Source organism: Aphelocoma coerulescens, chromosome 2, assembly GCF_041296385.1.
Source record: "Aphelocoma coerulescens isolate FSJ_1873_10779 chromosome 2, UR_Acoe_1.0, whole genome shotgun sequence".
Classification (NCBI taxonomy): Eukaryota; Metazoa; Chordata; class Aves; order Passeriformes; family Corvidae; genus Aphelocoma; species Aphelocoma coerulescens.
Window position 1 is genome coordinate 127,500,385 of NC_091015.1, and position 16,567 is coordinate 127,516,951.

At 40.5% G+C, this 16,567-nt stretch overlaps 1 protein-coding gene across 1 annotated transcript; it reads left to right on the forward strand.

Annotated features, from left to right (window-relative positions):
* Nucleotides 1-3,915: 3,915 nt before the first annotated feature.
* NPBWR1 (neuropeptides B and W receptor 1) lies at nt 3,916-4,922 on the forward strand. The gene is given in 2 exon segments (XM_069005966.1): nt 3,916-4,030; nt 4,033-4,922. Coding segments are annotated over 2 exon segments (981 nt in total). The 3' UTR covers nt 4,899-4,922.
* The last annotated feature ends 11,645 nt before the right edge of the window (nt 4,923-16,567 follow it).

The following is a 16,567-nucleotide window of genomic DNA, read 5'->3' on the forward strand; positions in this document are numbered from 1 at the left end:
GGGCCAAATGGAAATAACTGGTCCTCTGATCTCAAACAGATGAGGCAAAAGGAAAGACAGTAAGAACTGTGTTTGTCATCTCTAGATAAAAGACACTGCAGTGTTCACACATGGAAAAGCTCATCACAGGGGACAGAAAATGTTCTGTTCTGAGCTTTCATTTGGGGCAGGAAAACAACCAAAGGGTTTACAATCACAACAAAATGTCAGGGTTTGAGGAACAGATTTTATAGAGCAAATTATCTGGAGAAGCTGTGGTTCTGCCATCACTGGATGTTTTTTGAAAGAATTCATGCAAGATTGAAAAGATTGATAGAATTTGTGAAGATTGGTGTAGAGAATTCTGATCTTGATGTCACCTGGCAAGTTTAGTCCTTTATACCTAATGAATAGCTCTATTAATCCAACATATTTTCTCCCTCAAGGGCAGGAGTCACAGAAGGAGACTCTGATGTGAAAATTTTTGAGCTCCTCCACATCTATGCATTGTGTTGGCAAATAAGTCAGTGCCAAAGGCAGAAAATGAGTGCATGGCAGAAGCAGCACCCTAGCTCCACTACTGAGCTATTTTCTGTACTGATTGATGAGGCAGTCCTTCTAAGAAAATTATGTGGCGCCTTTTTCCCCAATTGAGATGATGGAAGTTCTTCAAAACCGACCCAGTTCACCACTAAAATGGATCTCTCTCACATGCATTTAGCCCACAGGAGAAAAGGATATATTCTAAAATTCAAACATGGATCAAATGAACAGAGAAGGTACAAGACTTCTAGACTCATTATGATGCAATCTCAGCTCTTAGTGGCAATTCATGAAGTAATTTTCTCATTTGTTGCTCATCTAGGTCACCAGATAATGATACTGAAATACAGCAAAGAGCCAATTATGATTTAAACTGCTCAAAGAAAATGACATATGACTTCTTCTAACTTGGACAGCATAAATTGCTTAAAGCATTCAGAAGGAAACACAGTCATCACTATCTTCTCATATGCTGTTAACATGCCAAATGACCATCTGGTACAACTTTGTCAGCCGGCACAGTTCCACCAGAGGTAATGGGGTCATAGTTAATTGGCCAAGAGCTGGATTTGGCCTACAGTTTTTAATGGCTCCTAGAGAAGCTGCTGTGGCTATCAGTCTAAACTTCCCAATCCTGACAGTCTCACCTTGTAGAAGTCATCAGGTTATTCCTAACATTTCTCATTTCTCTTTGCTTTCAGCTGAAAGGCAGATGGTCTGTGTACCTGCTGAGACATTGAGATACATGCTGTGGCTTGGACATATCCACAGAAAAATAGAATTTCTAGGTTTATAGTAGTCAGCTATAAACTTATAAAGCCCTTTGACTGCCTTTCTGGGAAACTGATGTTATAAAAGGGGAAAATAATTACTTTGAGGGCTGTGTATAAAACCTGATATCTTTTGATGCCTTCAAACATTACATCAGTATCAGCAATGAACACCTGACAGTAGAGGCAAATTGTTTATAGGTGTGCTGTACAGACAGCTACAATTCCCTGAGTAATGACAGCAGTCCACATAAGCATCAGAGATTCATTAGGCCCAAAATCTATTTCTTTGGCTACCAGGAGAGAGGAAAAATGCAGATTCCTCCTAGTCAGATTTCTATTAGAATTGCATTTTTGACCTGGCACAGTCAAAAAACCCAGACATTAACTCCACAGAGTAAAGTTATTGCTAAAGTTAGGCTATCTTTTTCTGGGAAGAAGAAGGTTCCCAGTTCAGGCAATGTTAAACTGAAAGGAGGGGGGTGGGTGCAAACACTACTGTGATAAAATTTTTGCACACATTAAGGTTAGGTTACCTCCAGCACATGCATGTTACCAAGAAAGTGCCTACAAAGGACCAGTATGGAAGAATTCCCCAAGAAACTTCTCGGTACTCAGCATGATGGGGCACCTCTGTCATACTACTGCTGCAGTATGGGGAATAAGCACATTGACTTTCCAAAGCTATATTCACTTTCAGACAACTGTGCCTAAGACTTTAGGTCACAAAACCAGACTCAAATGCTAGCTTCTAATAAACTCCATAGCAAAGGTGACATTTTCATTACTTGGATTGTGAAACTATAGGCAAAAAAGGGAAGCAAAACTCCATGAGGAGCCTGCAGCACAGTATTTATGTCATTCTCATGGGAGCACACAAGAGTGTGAACACCTTTTATTCTCAAGTATTTCTGTAAAGGAAGTAAAGAATCACAGAGCAGAGAGTGTGCTCTGTATGGTGAAGTATCATTTGCTATACAATGTAGCTAGTAATATGAAATAAAATGAGACAGCTACAAAAAATCATAGTTACAATGAATCAAAGGTACTTTTCTTGTCCTTTTTCATGTATTTACTTAATAATTTATTAGCTTGGGTTTTAAGATCGGTGATATCCTGCTGATCTAGGTAATTATGCACCAGAATACGGGACAATCAGACCCAGGCTGTGTTTATCTCTCTCCATGGTATTAGCTTACAGATAATAAACAGTTATGCCAGTTTGCCAAAAGATGCATGTATTACATTATTAGTAATTTTTTAGTAATTATTGACAATTAATGTGGTCAGTATTGCTTGTAGCATCAAAAAAAAAAAAAAAAAAAAAAAAGTTGTTTACACTTCTGATTTTAGAGATGCAAAAATTTTGTCAAATGTATTGCAAGCCCATAGAATTCTGTCACTGAAAAGGCAACAAAAATGAAACTTAAGTTAGATAGATTTTATACTGTGTACTTTTCAGGAAAAAAACCCCATGATAATCAGGAAAACTGAATTATCCTCTTAAAAAAGATTGTCTTCCCAGGGTTATATTCCAGTTTATTGCTACCACAGCATGAAGGAGTCAAAGTGTCAGGCAGAGGCACAGGGTCTACTGTTCATCCATCCTGCCTCTGAATCGCACATCCCGTGAAAAAAATACCTTTTCCTGGCAAGATGCCAGAATCATAGATTAGTTTCGGTCAGAAGGGAACTTTAAAGGCCAGCTAGTCCAACCCCCCCTCAATAACCAGGGGCATCTTCAACTCGTTTATGTTGCCAGAGCCTGATGTACAGCATCACGCTGCCCACGCCCCGCGCCGGGACAGTCCCGGGGCCAGGCAGGCGCTGAGCACTGAGCTCTCAGAGACAGCGAGACCAGCAGATGCCACCTACAGCTGGGATTTTTCTCCCCATTGCTGCACTGCCAGACCTCGGGAAGAGATGTGACTTCAGGTAAACGCACAAGTCTCTTTCCAGCTTCCGACTTTTAAACCATCCTCTCTGCTGTTCGCGTTACCTGTCTCTTGCTGCCCAGATGGAGACGGACACGGCTGTAATTCTCAGGATCGAGCAAAGAGAGGCACCGGCACACCCGTCCTGCACGGACCCCGCACTGCATCCCGCCGCTCAGGGAGCCGCACCGCCGCAGCCGGGCTGAAACAGGTCAGTGCATCCTTGCTCCACTTTCAAAGTGCTCTGTGCAGTCGGGAACGGGGTGGGTTTTGCTTTTTGGGGAGCATACCGAGGACACCGGCCCCCCCAGAGGGCAGGACTCCTGCCGTGGGCGCCCCGAGGTCGGCGTGGAAGGCGACAGGGTCGGACCTCTGGGCTCCCAGGCGAGCGCTGTCACCCTGCGATGGTCGGTCACTTCAGAGGAACCCGAGGCTGAGCGCTGACCCTGCACGGCACTCACCTCTGTGGGAGGAGGGAAGGGGCAGCCTCTGGGTCACTTGGCTACTGGCTAAGCCCTTGGTAATCTTCCTTTGCTCCCAACAGGGTGGCGGTGGGCAGCTTATGTGAGATTTTGGCTTTTGGATGTGCCAGAGGAGACAGCCTTGCAAAGAGCAGAGGTCTCACCTATTTTTCACCACTTCCAGGTCATCCTCACCACCACTGATTCTAGCCATCCTCTCCTGTAGCCATGGAGAGTTCCTCCCTCCCTGAAATCAATTCCTCATGTGCAGACTGCACTGGGAGAGGACATGGGGGTCTGAATGTGTCTACTCCTCCACTTAGCCCCAGGTACTACATCACAGTGCTGTCATCTACTCAGTCATCTGTGCTGTGGGACTGACGGGCAACACTGCTGTCATCTATGTAATCCTCAAAGCACCAAAGATGGAAATGGTAACCAACATCTTCATCCTCAACCTGGCCATTGCTGATGAGCTCTTTACCTTGGTGCTGCCCATCAACATTGCTGGCTACCTGCTCCTGCAGTGGCCCTTCGAAGAGTTCATGTGCAAGCTCATCATCTCCATAGACCAATACAACACCTTCTCCAGCATATATTTCCTCACTGTCATGAGCATTGACCGCTACCTCGTTGTGGTGGCCACCACCAAATCCAGGAAGATGTCCTACCACACCTACCAAGCAGCCAAAATTGTGAGCCTCTGTGTCTGGTCCTTTGTCACTGTCATCATCCTGCCCTTTACTGTCTTTGCTAAGATACACAAGGAGCAGGGGCGCTCCCAGTGCGTCTTCGTGTTCCCCCACCCCAAGAGTGTCTGGTGGAAAGGCAGTCGGATCTACACCCTTATTCTAGGCTTTGTCATCCCAGTGTCCACCATCTGCACCCTCTACACCACCATGCTCTGCAGACTGAGACATCTGCAGCTCCACTGCAATGCAAAAGCCCTGGACAAAGCCAAAAAAAAGGTGACAGTGATGGTGGTTGTTATTCTGGCTATGTGCCTGTTCTGCTGGACACCCTTTCACCTTAGTGCGGTGGTGGCCCTCATCATGGACATCCCACCAACTCCACTCGTCATTGGGATTTCCTACTTCATCACCAGCCTAAGCTATGCCAACAGCTGCTTTAACCCTTTCCTGTATGCCTTTCTGGATGACAGTTTCCAGAGGAACTTTCGCAAACTGATAGATTGCAGATCCGCCTCATAAAGCCAGCCCAACCCTCTGCCCTGTCCTGTGTCCCTCCTAGAGTCACCTGCTTCTCCTCGGTGTCTCCAGTCCAGAGAGTGCTTTCTCTCCAGTCTCCTTGTGATGGCCCACAGGGCTTCAGGTTGTCTCACTACCCAAGACACGAACTGGGACCAGGTGCATCTTTCTCAATTGTCCTGCACTCATTTCCTTAGCACTGCTTTCCTTGCCCTGTGTTTTTGGTTGGTTGGTTACTCAGTTAGTTAGTTAGTTAGTTGTTGGGCTTTTTAAATTTCTTCTCTCTAATGTGCTTTCTGACCTAGGTTTGGAGCTGCCACAGGTCTCTTTTCCCTTTTTAAAGGCATTGTTTTGTGAACTCAAGACACATGACTGTCTCAATCACCGGTGATTTGTAAAGCTCAATAAAAGTGCGTTACCAACTGTCCTGCTTAATGATTCCTCAGTCTCTTTTGTACCTACAGGACCTGCTTACCCAAAGTCTTGCAAACTTAGCAATATTGAAAAGGCACAACTCCAGAGGATAAGGAATAAACCAAGGTATTGAGGTCATTACGTTTTACAGGGGACTAAGATAAGGTAGTCAAAATCCATGATAACATGTAACAGAGATGTCAGTCTGGATTTAAGGAAAAAAAGAGCAAGTCCTCCCTAATTAATAAAATGCACAGGTGTGGGTTAGGAGCCACTTGCTGCAGAAAATAGCTTAACAGTGCACTTGGTCATAGTTTGCAAAAAAATGCAGCTTTTGTTTATATCAGAAGTGGTGAATACTTTATCATTTGTCATGTGTTTATGGGCTATTGCACTTACAGATATTTAGTTTGTGGTCCTAGAAAACAGAATCAGAGGGTATCTTCAGAGCCAGTTACCTTTTAAGGGTTTGAAAAGATCCTTCTGAAACATGGAGAGTATCCTGACTTCTTCCCTTAGAAATCACAAATAACTTGCAGTGGTTAGGCTACTTTTAAACTATCCCTCACATACTTGTATTCCACTTCTTGGTAAGATTTATTAATATTTCTCTTAAGAAGGAGAAGTGAAAAAAAAATTAAAACAATACCCAAAAGAAAGTTTAATTTTACCTGAAGCAGGAGAGAGAGAGTGAAAGTTTCACTAGAATTCATATGTCCAAACACTGCTTGAGGAGGTTTTTTCCTCCTGTCTCCTCTTTTAGTCCTCTAAGGAAATCTGCAAAAATGTTGAGGACTGAGAAATATCTGCAATCACTTAACATTTCTCTTCTTAGAGGTGTTCACTGCACTTCCTGCAGCAGATGCTAAATCAAAGTAACACAATTTTTTACGTATTTTCACCTCCTCTGAAAACAGAGAGATAGGGAAATGTGGCTAAGGAATTGCATTTCCACTTACACAGGAGGGCATGATGGTTTTCAGGAGGCACATAAGGATTTGTATGACACATGCTCAAGTTTGCAGGTTGCTCCTGGGAGACCTTGCACCAGGTCCTTTCCCACTGCTGCAGTTTAAAGATCTGCCATAAGCATATGGAAAGTTTCCTTTGTGAAATCCTTCCACAGAAACTCCAAATAAAAATTTACTTGCAGATTATAGCAATTACGCACCCTGATACTTTATAACAACATATAACTGGGTTGACACTTAAATCATTTCTCCTTATAAGACATTAATATTCCCTGGGACAGTCAATGCTAAGTTCAACACCCAGTCTAGCTGTTATGGAAATGGAAGGACTCCTTTTGGGAATGACAGTGTTGTTCTGTCTCATTGGAGGGTGGATGATTTGACTTCCATCAGACACAGAAGCTGGCCTTTGGAAGAGCAAGCCCAAAAGGTGTGGAGCACCCATTTCCACACTGCATAGAAAAAAATGTGCTTCAAGAACCGGTGTCCCACACTTTATCTTTCTGCTTGAAACAAAGCGTAATTAAGTTTTCCCACCAGCTGCCTGGTGGTCAGTCACTTGCCATGGGGAAAGAATTTAGTCTTTATGGGCCAAGTAGCAAAATCTTTCTTTGTTTAGGCTGCTGCTACACACACCACCTCTCTTTTATTCTTTGGTCATCATGTCCACAACAACATTATTTGCTTAAAGACTGCATGCAGTTTAAAAAGTAAGCAGCTTTATTCTCAGAAAAGACATTTGCAGCACCGTTGTGCCCTCATTGGTGGTGGTACTTCTCTGAAAACTGATGAATGCCAGTTAAATAAAATTCTCTGTCAAACAGTGACCATAGTGGCACAGATTTGAACATTGTTTGTGATAGTGACCACCTCAGTGCTTTGGTCATGCTGCTACGCAGTTACATTTGTCTCATCACCTGTCAGGGCTTCTTTTTACCCCAGAAATATTATTGAAACTTTGGTAGCTTTGTTGTGCTTCTGAAAAACCTACTCTGTCCCTATACATCAAACACATCTCTGAGATGCCAACTGATAGTTACGGTAAGTTATAAGAACAGTCAGATTTGTATTCCATTTTTATCTAGCTTTGAATACCAAAATTTTAACTGTTCCTGAAAAAATATAATCTGGTTCAAGTTTTTAAATAAATAAACAACTTTCTAGTCTAGATCAATGTGGAGACGGTTCTTTAAAATCTTTGTATTTCTCGGGAAATGGGAAGGCATTTTAAAGTATGCCTTTCCTCTTAGCTAATGTTCCATTTCATTGTCTTCCCCATGCTCACTTTTTGTTTTCCTAAAGGGAAAATATGAGAAGAATTGTCTATTAGCAAATTTCACTTCAAAGTAACTTGGATTGCTTGTCTTTTTTCTAGTAGAATCATAAAAATGCAAACAGAATATCACCTGTTCTAAGCACAATCCTTCCCTAAATTCCTTCTCATTCTGAAGCCACATCTTACCTGTTCTTAACAGTAGGGTGAACATCTGAGAAGAATTCACTGTTTCTCCAAATGCCTGGAGTTTTCCCAGGGTTGTTGGTCACAGAGCAGACTGAGGCTTGAGCAATGCCCATCTCTGACAGGGGTGTTCAGCTCAATTTCCTGCACTGGGCAGCCCCCACCTTGCACAGCTGTGCTGTCTGCGGTGTCTGTGACGTGTCTGGGAGCCTATGCCACTGTAGGAATTGCAGAGGAAGTTGAGTCTGGAGAGCCTGAGGAGGGTCCTGAGTGTTAAGTAAGGCCTCCTGGCACCTTGCAGAGCTTCAATATGAAAACACAATACTTAGTTCTTGCTTTAGCATATGCCTGTTTTGTTTGGGAGACAGAACATTCTGGCAGAGCCTAAATGTGACCCAAACCAATACTCAGAAGGAGAGGTACAATTTTCAATCCTGCTGGTCAGCAAGGATGGCTTGGTGTTGTATAGATGGTAAACTTTGGCTCCCAGAGCAGCAATGGATGATAATATAACAATAAATTTGCTCCCCTTAAGCATTTCTTTTTTCTTTTTTTCTGGAGGAGGAGTTTATGCTCCTGTTCAGCCCATGTTTAACCAGCAATAATGAAATTTAAGAGTGTCACATTGGGAGACAATAGAGTTGCTGTAAGGAAGTATTTTATAGATATGGAAGTATTTTATATGCATGAAAATGAGTAAAATAAAAATGAATTCATTTTTTCCACAGCATAACTATAACTTGCAACTGATATTGCAGATATTTGATACAGACTACCAGAGGGAAAGCAGAGAAAATAGAAAAACAGTTGATATAAATAAATAGAATAGAATTAAATTTTCTGGCTACTTATGCCTTATCCTTTCCCTTGTTTATACTCCTCTGACTGGTGTTAAATTCAGCATTTTGAACTGTTGGCCACTGCCCAAAAGCATGCATCAAATTTTGTCTGTGAGGGGGATTTTTGGCAGGGAACAAGGTGTAAGGGGTAGGAAGGGTTGTATTCTCAGGACTGTGGTTGGTTAGAGCACAAGGAGCATACACCTGTATAATGCCTGATGCCTTGCTCTGCAGAAAGCAGGGATGGGAAAACTTCTGGGACACAGAAGGGTCTGAGCCTTGGATAAACACAAAGGAGGACAACAGGTGTTTGCTGGTTTGATTGCAGTAAAGCCTCTTAAGTCAAGGCAGGAGAGAACAGTGTCATTTTTTTCTGTTTAAGTCAGTATTCAGCTTCCCACGTGTCGAAATAATGTGATTAAACAGAACCAGGCCTCCAGCTTGTGGCAGACTTGTCAGCACCAAATCTTTTCAATACCTTGACTTCTAAAAGACATGCACTGCTTCTCATGAACATCTCCCTGTAGTCTCCATATAGCAAGCTATAGAGACCCCGAGGGTAACCCTGTGTGTGACTGTCAAGCCCCCCTTCAGCCAGGTACCTGAGTCCATGTGTCCCTTGGTGGCTCAGACACATCCTGGGAGCTCTGGTTAAAGACCTCTGGCAAACAGATATTCCTTTGGGACCATGAGTTTTCTATAAATTGTGTTTAAAAATCACCCTGCGTACGTTCCCAGCAACAGCAGAGTTGCCTGGCTATTCCTGAGCCAGCTGCCCCAAACCCAAAGCTGATGTTGACCACCACTCCTACATTTCTGGTTCCAGAACGTTTCCAGTTCCTGCTCCTTATAATCAATGAAAAGAATCCTTTTTTTCCTAATAAAACGTTTGTGAGCAAAATCTTCAACAGTTTTCTTGTACTTTGCCAAAATAAGTGCTCCCATTTCTAAAGAAAATTAATACTCTATTTTTTGGTCTACTATTTTTAGTAATATTTTTGTCATAAGGACTTTATCTTAAATGAAGAATACACTAATTTTGCCTAGTTATGTTTGAGCAGATGGAGTTTCCCCCTATGAGTTCAGAGGTTCTGGAATTTTCAGAGCCTGGAAATATAATAAACATTCCTTTTCCAGAGACTATTCCCATGAGACCCAATTCAATGGCATGATATCCAAAATTTTAAAAATAAAACAAAATTAAATTAATTGCCAATTAATCAAAGAGAAAAAAGGATCTTCTATTCACCCAGTGCAGACAACAGATGAAAGAGCAGTTTACAGGCTTGAATTTAACAGACCAACATTTAGACTAACATCAACATTGTTGTCTAATGCACACAGCACAACATGCAGCTGGCAAAACCCCTGTATGTTCACATGTGCAAAGGAGGCAAGTTTGTATTAAAAGAGACTGTGGTTCTTTTTCTCTTTCTGGTAAGCAGCTTATATGAGCAGCCCAGTCATGACAGGGAAATATTTCTGTTCTTAACCCTGTCTGAGGGCTAATTGCTCACCAGTGTCAGTAAGGATCTTGCAGAAAAGCCCAACCCAGCAGTGGTCCCCAGCCCCTTCAGCTTGTTTGGCCTCTTTCTGCTTCAAAATAGTTCCCCTGTGGACAATAGAAAAATTCTTTCTCAATAGAGCAAGTTCTTTATGTTGTTTTGACAATTTAAAGCATGATTGCAACACAAGGCAACCTCTTATTCTGCTTTACAAAGTAAAAGAAAAATTAATTAAACTCTGCATAGGTTTTATGTATTTTCCATTTTCTCCATCTTTTTTCGCAGTCATCTTTAGGAAGCATGAAGAAGAAGCACAAACCACCAACTTACTGCTATTTGAGGCTCCACAAATGCTTCCATAATCTTTTTCTACTTAAAAAACCTTTATACCACCAGAGGGAGTTCAAAGACAAATTATTCAGCAAATGTACTGAATGGAAACAAATTTCTGCTGTCACGCCTGACACTTAGCGTGCATTTTTCTACGTAAGTCATATTTTCCTCAAATTTTATTCAGATTTATTATTCTATGATAAACAGAACTGCAACAAAATAGCTTTAATAAAGGTCAGAATTTTGTAGAGGTGTGATCCCAAAGCTTCTTGCCATTTTTCTGTTTCTTTGTAAGCATCCTCTTCCAGTGTACAGTAAGAATTCTCACTAAGAATGATGTCTGGATGCAGCTGAGGACACAGCAGGTCCTCACATTCCCACTCCCACTCAATCAGCCCCCCAGAGAGACTGGTTTGGGGGAGTGTTGGGCAGGTGTCACTGACATAAAGCAGAGCCTGTGTCAGCAGGCAGAGGCCAACTCTGCTCCACACCATTCCTCAAACCAGGGCAGCCCCAGCTGCCTCTGGGCAAGGATCTATGTGTCTCTGTACTCTGCTTCACACTATTTTCATTAGCAGGATTTTTTTTCTCCATTTGCCTTTTTGCTGTCCCTGGCTCCCATTATCCCTACACTGTATTTAATGTTTAGGACACTTCCCCTCCTTTCAGCTTTCAGCCCCGAGATGGCACTGGTTCTTCACTGACAAGCCATCACTGTTTTCCTAAACCAGTTAAAGACTAAAATAAAATGTTCCCGAGCACTAATTAGGACACTGTGTTAGAGGATAATACAAATTAGCAAGGGGAAACAAAAAGAATACTGAGATTTTTAATGTCAAATATATATAAAATAGCATGAATTCTTATACATTTTTTTAAAAATGGAGATTAGTACTTTCTAACAAGTATTGGTTGAACAAAGTATGCTGAAATCATATGAGTAGTTTGGGTTAAACCTAGATTAAAACTCCTTTTTGCTCCTAGATTCAAATTTTTAGTTCAGACACTAGACAGATCAGTAGGGAACAGATTCTCGACCAAAACTCCCAAGTCCTTAAACAAAACTGGGGATTTTCTTTAGAGAAAATATGTCCAAAATATTTTAATTTTTTAAGGTGTATATTAAGTAAATCTGTATGATTCTAATAAGGAGCAAGAAGATTAATAATTTAAATATCTGGCAGAATTCTCAGGAGCTGTAAGTGCAATGGGCTTGGATACAGTTAGTGTGATTTTCATAAATGAATAGCTAACAGTGTAATGTGTCTTTATAGAATATTGCAGGCTCAGGTGTTGCTACATCTCCCTTCAATATTCCAGTGTGTATTTATGTTTCTTGTTGCATGGCAGTCATACAACATGCCCATGTGGCAGCAGATCCCTTTCCTGTGGGAGGAAATCTGGGCTACACCACCTGGCACCTGGTGGGTTAGCACTCCTCAGCTCTAGCTCTGAGGTGCTTTTCTTCTGCATTACATCCCTGCCTAATGAGGCCAACCCAAATTAGTAAGAAAATGTTAGAATAGTGGAGGTGCTGGTTGGTTGTTGTTATTTTCTGCTGATACTGTGGTTGCACTGAGATCCTAAGTAGCCTGGGTTGTCGTGGTAGACATTCACTCACCTACAGAAAATTAAGAGCTTCACAAGAGAATTTGCAATCTGACAGAGACAGACACTGTCTTACTTTTTTGGGGACACTGGTCTCCTGGAACACTGAGAGGACCATGAGCCTGCTTCCCTCCTTGTGTCAGGAGAGACATGTATTTCCCAAGGTGTACTTTTCACTTCTGCATTAGATTCACCTTAAAACTGAACCTGAAAAATTGTGCATGGGCTTTTATGCCTCACTCCCTGAATCTGTGTTACAAAATGGATCTTCAGCTAAAGAAATAACAAGGCTGATTTCTGGTTGGCATAGTGACATAGCAGCAGTATGCTATATAAAACTATCATGTGATTTATATTAGGTACCTATGGAAGCTATTGTCTTCATATTTGATGGGTCTTAGAGTTTGCCATTTGTTCTCTGTGATGAGCTAAAGCTACTCAACTATCAGCAAGAGCTTGTGTGACAGATCATTGTTGGTTTGTGGTGCTGCAACATGTGATGAGAAATTTGGACAACAAAATATGTAAACTTATTATAAAGAGAGAAAGCACCTAGCTCTCATTTTTGGAGATACCTTGACCAGTTTGAAAAACCAAACCCAAAACCAAAAAACCCCTGTCTTCTAAGGAGCACTGAAGTATTAAAAGGAAAAGATTCAAAAGATTATGGTAATCTTTCCCTTCTTCTAAAGTTTTGATACTTCTCTGATGTTCTTGTTCATTCACAGAGGCTATATGTGGTAAAGAGAATAATAAAATGCTAAACATCTCCTCAAAAACTGCTATTCCCAAAAAGCTCAGAACAAACTTCAACTCTCTTGACAAACTTTTTCAGTGTGATAAAGAGTTCTGCTGACTCTTACTTAAACTCCTCTGAAATCAAAAACACATCAAGAAATGTCATCTAGATAAATTAATCCTGGTATAAATAACTTAGCACACAGTTAAATAAACCAAGTCAAACCAGAATATATGACAGGAGAACCAATGCAGAAATCACTATAATAGGCCCTAGTGGAGTTAGCAAACATATTTTGAATTTTTCCCTGTATCAGTTACAGGACTTTTATTCAAGGTTGATTAAATCTGAGATGGCCAGTCTCCATCCCTCTGTGACTAGGCAGTAAATGAGGTGGCTCTCAGTGGCTATACTAGACAGTTAATTTTTTCCATGTTTTCAAGGACCATAACTACTGAGTCACAGTACTGTAGCCAGAAGCATTCAAGACGAAAAATAATATCCATTGTAAAATGCTGAAACAAATCCTCTATTTCAGAGTTACCTTTCTGGATCAAACCAATGGTCTCTCATGTCAATCAGTCTATTTTTAATGGATCCTATATTATGTTTCTTGATGTGGTGATGCACAGCTGTTTTCAAGGACATTATTACATAATGTGTGTGGGCAGGTGGCAAACATTGTTACCTGTCAGAATTAAATCTGGCAAGGCAGAAATAGAAACCTTTTACAATTCTTTTTATTATTTGTACAGTGAGAGCATACAGTGGGCCAATAGGATTCTCCTGGGTTGGGCATTCTGCAAAACACTGACAAAAAGATTTTGGTCATAAATAAAATTAAAACTAGTCTCTTTAAGGCAAAGAAATAAGTGGGCAAAGGAAGAAGTTCTAAAACACATTAAGGGTAGGAAAAGCAAATTATGGATAAACTTAGATTTCTTTCCAAAACATGGCCTGAAATTTGAGAAGAAAAATAACAAAAGAGAAGACAGAAACTCTCTAGCAATCTACAAGAGGTGAGCAGATGACCCTACATGCTGCATGTCAACAGGGCCCAATTCCATTCACCAGTTACATCTACTCAGGGAGGGAATGTTTTCCATCCACTCACCAGATTCAGAGGGCAAGGATAGGGAAATCCCTAAAGAAAGGATGAATACCTATTCTAGTTTATCATAGCATATGAAAGACAAATGGGGTTATATACAATGCCAGTATTCATCCAATATGTAACTTTATTATCAGCACCTACATGCTACATTAAATTAACTCTTCAGAATAACTCCACAGTTAGGACAGATCTCACGTACTGCTCTGGGGAAGTCCAGGTTCCACTGTTTTTTCTCAAATTCAGACGTTGTTCACTAAAGATGTTAAGTCAGGACTTTCTTTTCCTCCTCTGCCCTATCAGTCATCCCATCAATCTCTCTTTACAAGTTCACAGGTGCTCTGCAAAACTGATTTTTTCTACTTTTTCAGGGTCTTTGACATGTCCCTATCAGAGAGTCAGACTTCACTGTGCATTTCCTCTTGTCTTCTGAGCTGCCTCAATCAAGTGGGTGCTACCACTAAAATGGAATGAAGTAACATGTTCTTTATTGAAGTGTCAGCTGCTCTTCTGTTCCTCTCTTGTGTACTTTTAGGAGACTCCAGCACCCTGGGCACAACAATTCCTCCCACTGCTCCTGCAAGGGGAATTTGTCATTTATGGCATGCTGCAAAAGCTTTTAGGAATTGCAATCCACCTGCTAAGAAGTTCATACCTGTCAGGGGCCATGATGAAAAGCAAAGCAAAGCAAGGCAGCAGCAATGTTAATTTTTAGAGGATGTAAAAAGATAATGTGGCATAAATGAGTAACTGCTTCCTCTGTTGTTAAAAGGTGTTTGTACTCAGAAAAACATCTTGCAGCAATTTGTTAAAAGAGAATCTGACCCAAAGTTAGCTGATATTAATAGGAATGGGGAGAAGAATGGCTCTCAGATGCTTCCATGCTGGGGGTGCTGCACACTGTCTAAGGAACCCAATGCAATTCTCTGACAAGGGCTATGAACCTCCTTAATATGCAATGATAAAATTACCAATGTTATACTTGCAATTATATGTATAAATCACTACTAAACACATAAATAAATGGAGCAATTTATGACATTAGATGAAGAAATTATGAACTTAACCATATAATTTCTATTTTTATAAAATTGCAGAGAAAAAAAAAAGAATGCTATGAACTAAAGATGTGGCTAAGCACTGCAAGCTATAATACTAATATGTACATGGAATCAGCCAACCTAAATAATTTACTAAACTGATGAAAATCATACAAATCTTAATATTATAATTTCCAAACACTTTCCCAGCAATTTTGTTGCAATGAATGGGTCCAAAAATTGTGTCTTCGACACTGTTCATAGTACATTATATATGTATTATAACACAGTATGTTAATTCAATTGCTCCAAATTTAAATTACAGAGTTTTTAACTCTGTTCTAATTGACTTTCTAACATAAAATTTAACTGGGCAGTATTTTATTATTAAACAAAAAAATCTGATTGTCAGGTTTTGTGTTTCTATTGCATGTTGTATGTGTAGAACAGTAGCTACAATATGCTAAGTAGAAAACTACAGCTAAAAATGAATTTTCTACATATTTGGAACTCTGCTTAAAAAAATTAAAAGTAATTGAAAATGCCTGATAAATTTATGCAGTGTGTAATTACAAAGTGCTAGAAGTACGATTATAGACTTGCTAATAAGCTTTTCATTTCCTTCCCCCTTATTTTAAATATTGCTTCATCTTAGATGATTTATTTCTTTCTTTCATAACAAGAGAAGGCTTTCCAAAATGAGGATTTTTATAGAGCTTTGCTATTTTGCAAGGGAATAAGTTTCCAGGAACTGTTTATATTCAGCAATAAGCTCTTACATAATAACATTATTTTAAATAGAGAAAGTTTATGCAAACCTCCTAGAGCACCTTGGTCCAATGAAAATTAAATCAGAGCTGTTCAGTATATTCCACTTCTTGGAATAAAAAGTAGTTTGGATGGGAAAAAAACCACAACCAAACAAAATAACCACCAGGTCTTTGAAATTATACATGCCAACCTTGGCAACATTTCTCTGGAAGCAGCTACTTCACCGCAGCCAGAGTAATGATGATTGCTCTTTCCATCACCAACCTTAAGATCAGGGGGAAAAAATCAATTCTTCAGAGAAACAGGGAGTAACAGGAAAGAATTTGCTCTAGGAAGGATGATGAGCATAGGCAAAAAGCAAGGAAAAACCCAAAATAGGAGTCCTTAGTTCTGTCCTTTCTTGTTCTCTTTGCACCTTTCAGTGAATAAATAGTGCATTGTTTAAGAAGTATTAACTGCAAGGAAAGACATGCAGTTGAGGTGCTCTCTGCAGTCTCACTCAGTTACCTGTCCAAAGGCTGCCTAGTCCTAATTCTGTAACAGTTTAAAGCAGAGAGGGCCTGCAGTAGGGATGTGCTTACGAAAGCCTCCCTGAGGGTCCTCACCACCAAAACTGTGTTTATCTACCACAGAACTAATGATTTCCTGGGCTGAAAATAGATGTTTCCCAATCTAGCCAGAGCCTGATGTGTATCCAAGAGCTTTCTTGTTTTCACTGCAGCTTTCATGTCTGAATGTAGAAACTCACTCTCAACAAATCTGCACTTATTAGGAAGTTACTTTAACAAAGTATTTCCAGTTGACTCTGACAAGGACTTTGTAAAAGCAATTTTATTTTCTCTGACTGTTTGCCTACATGATAACAGAGATAAGAGAGCCATG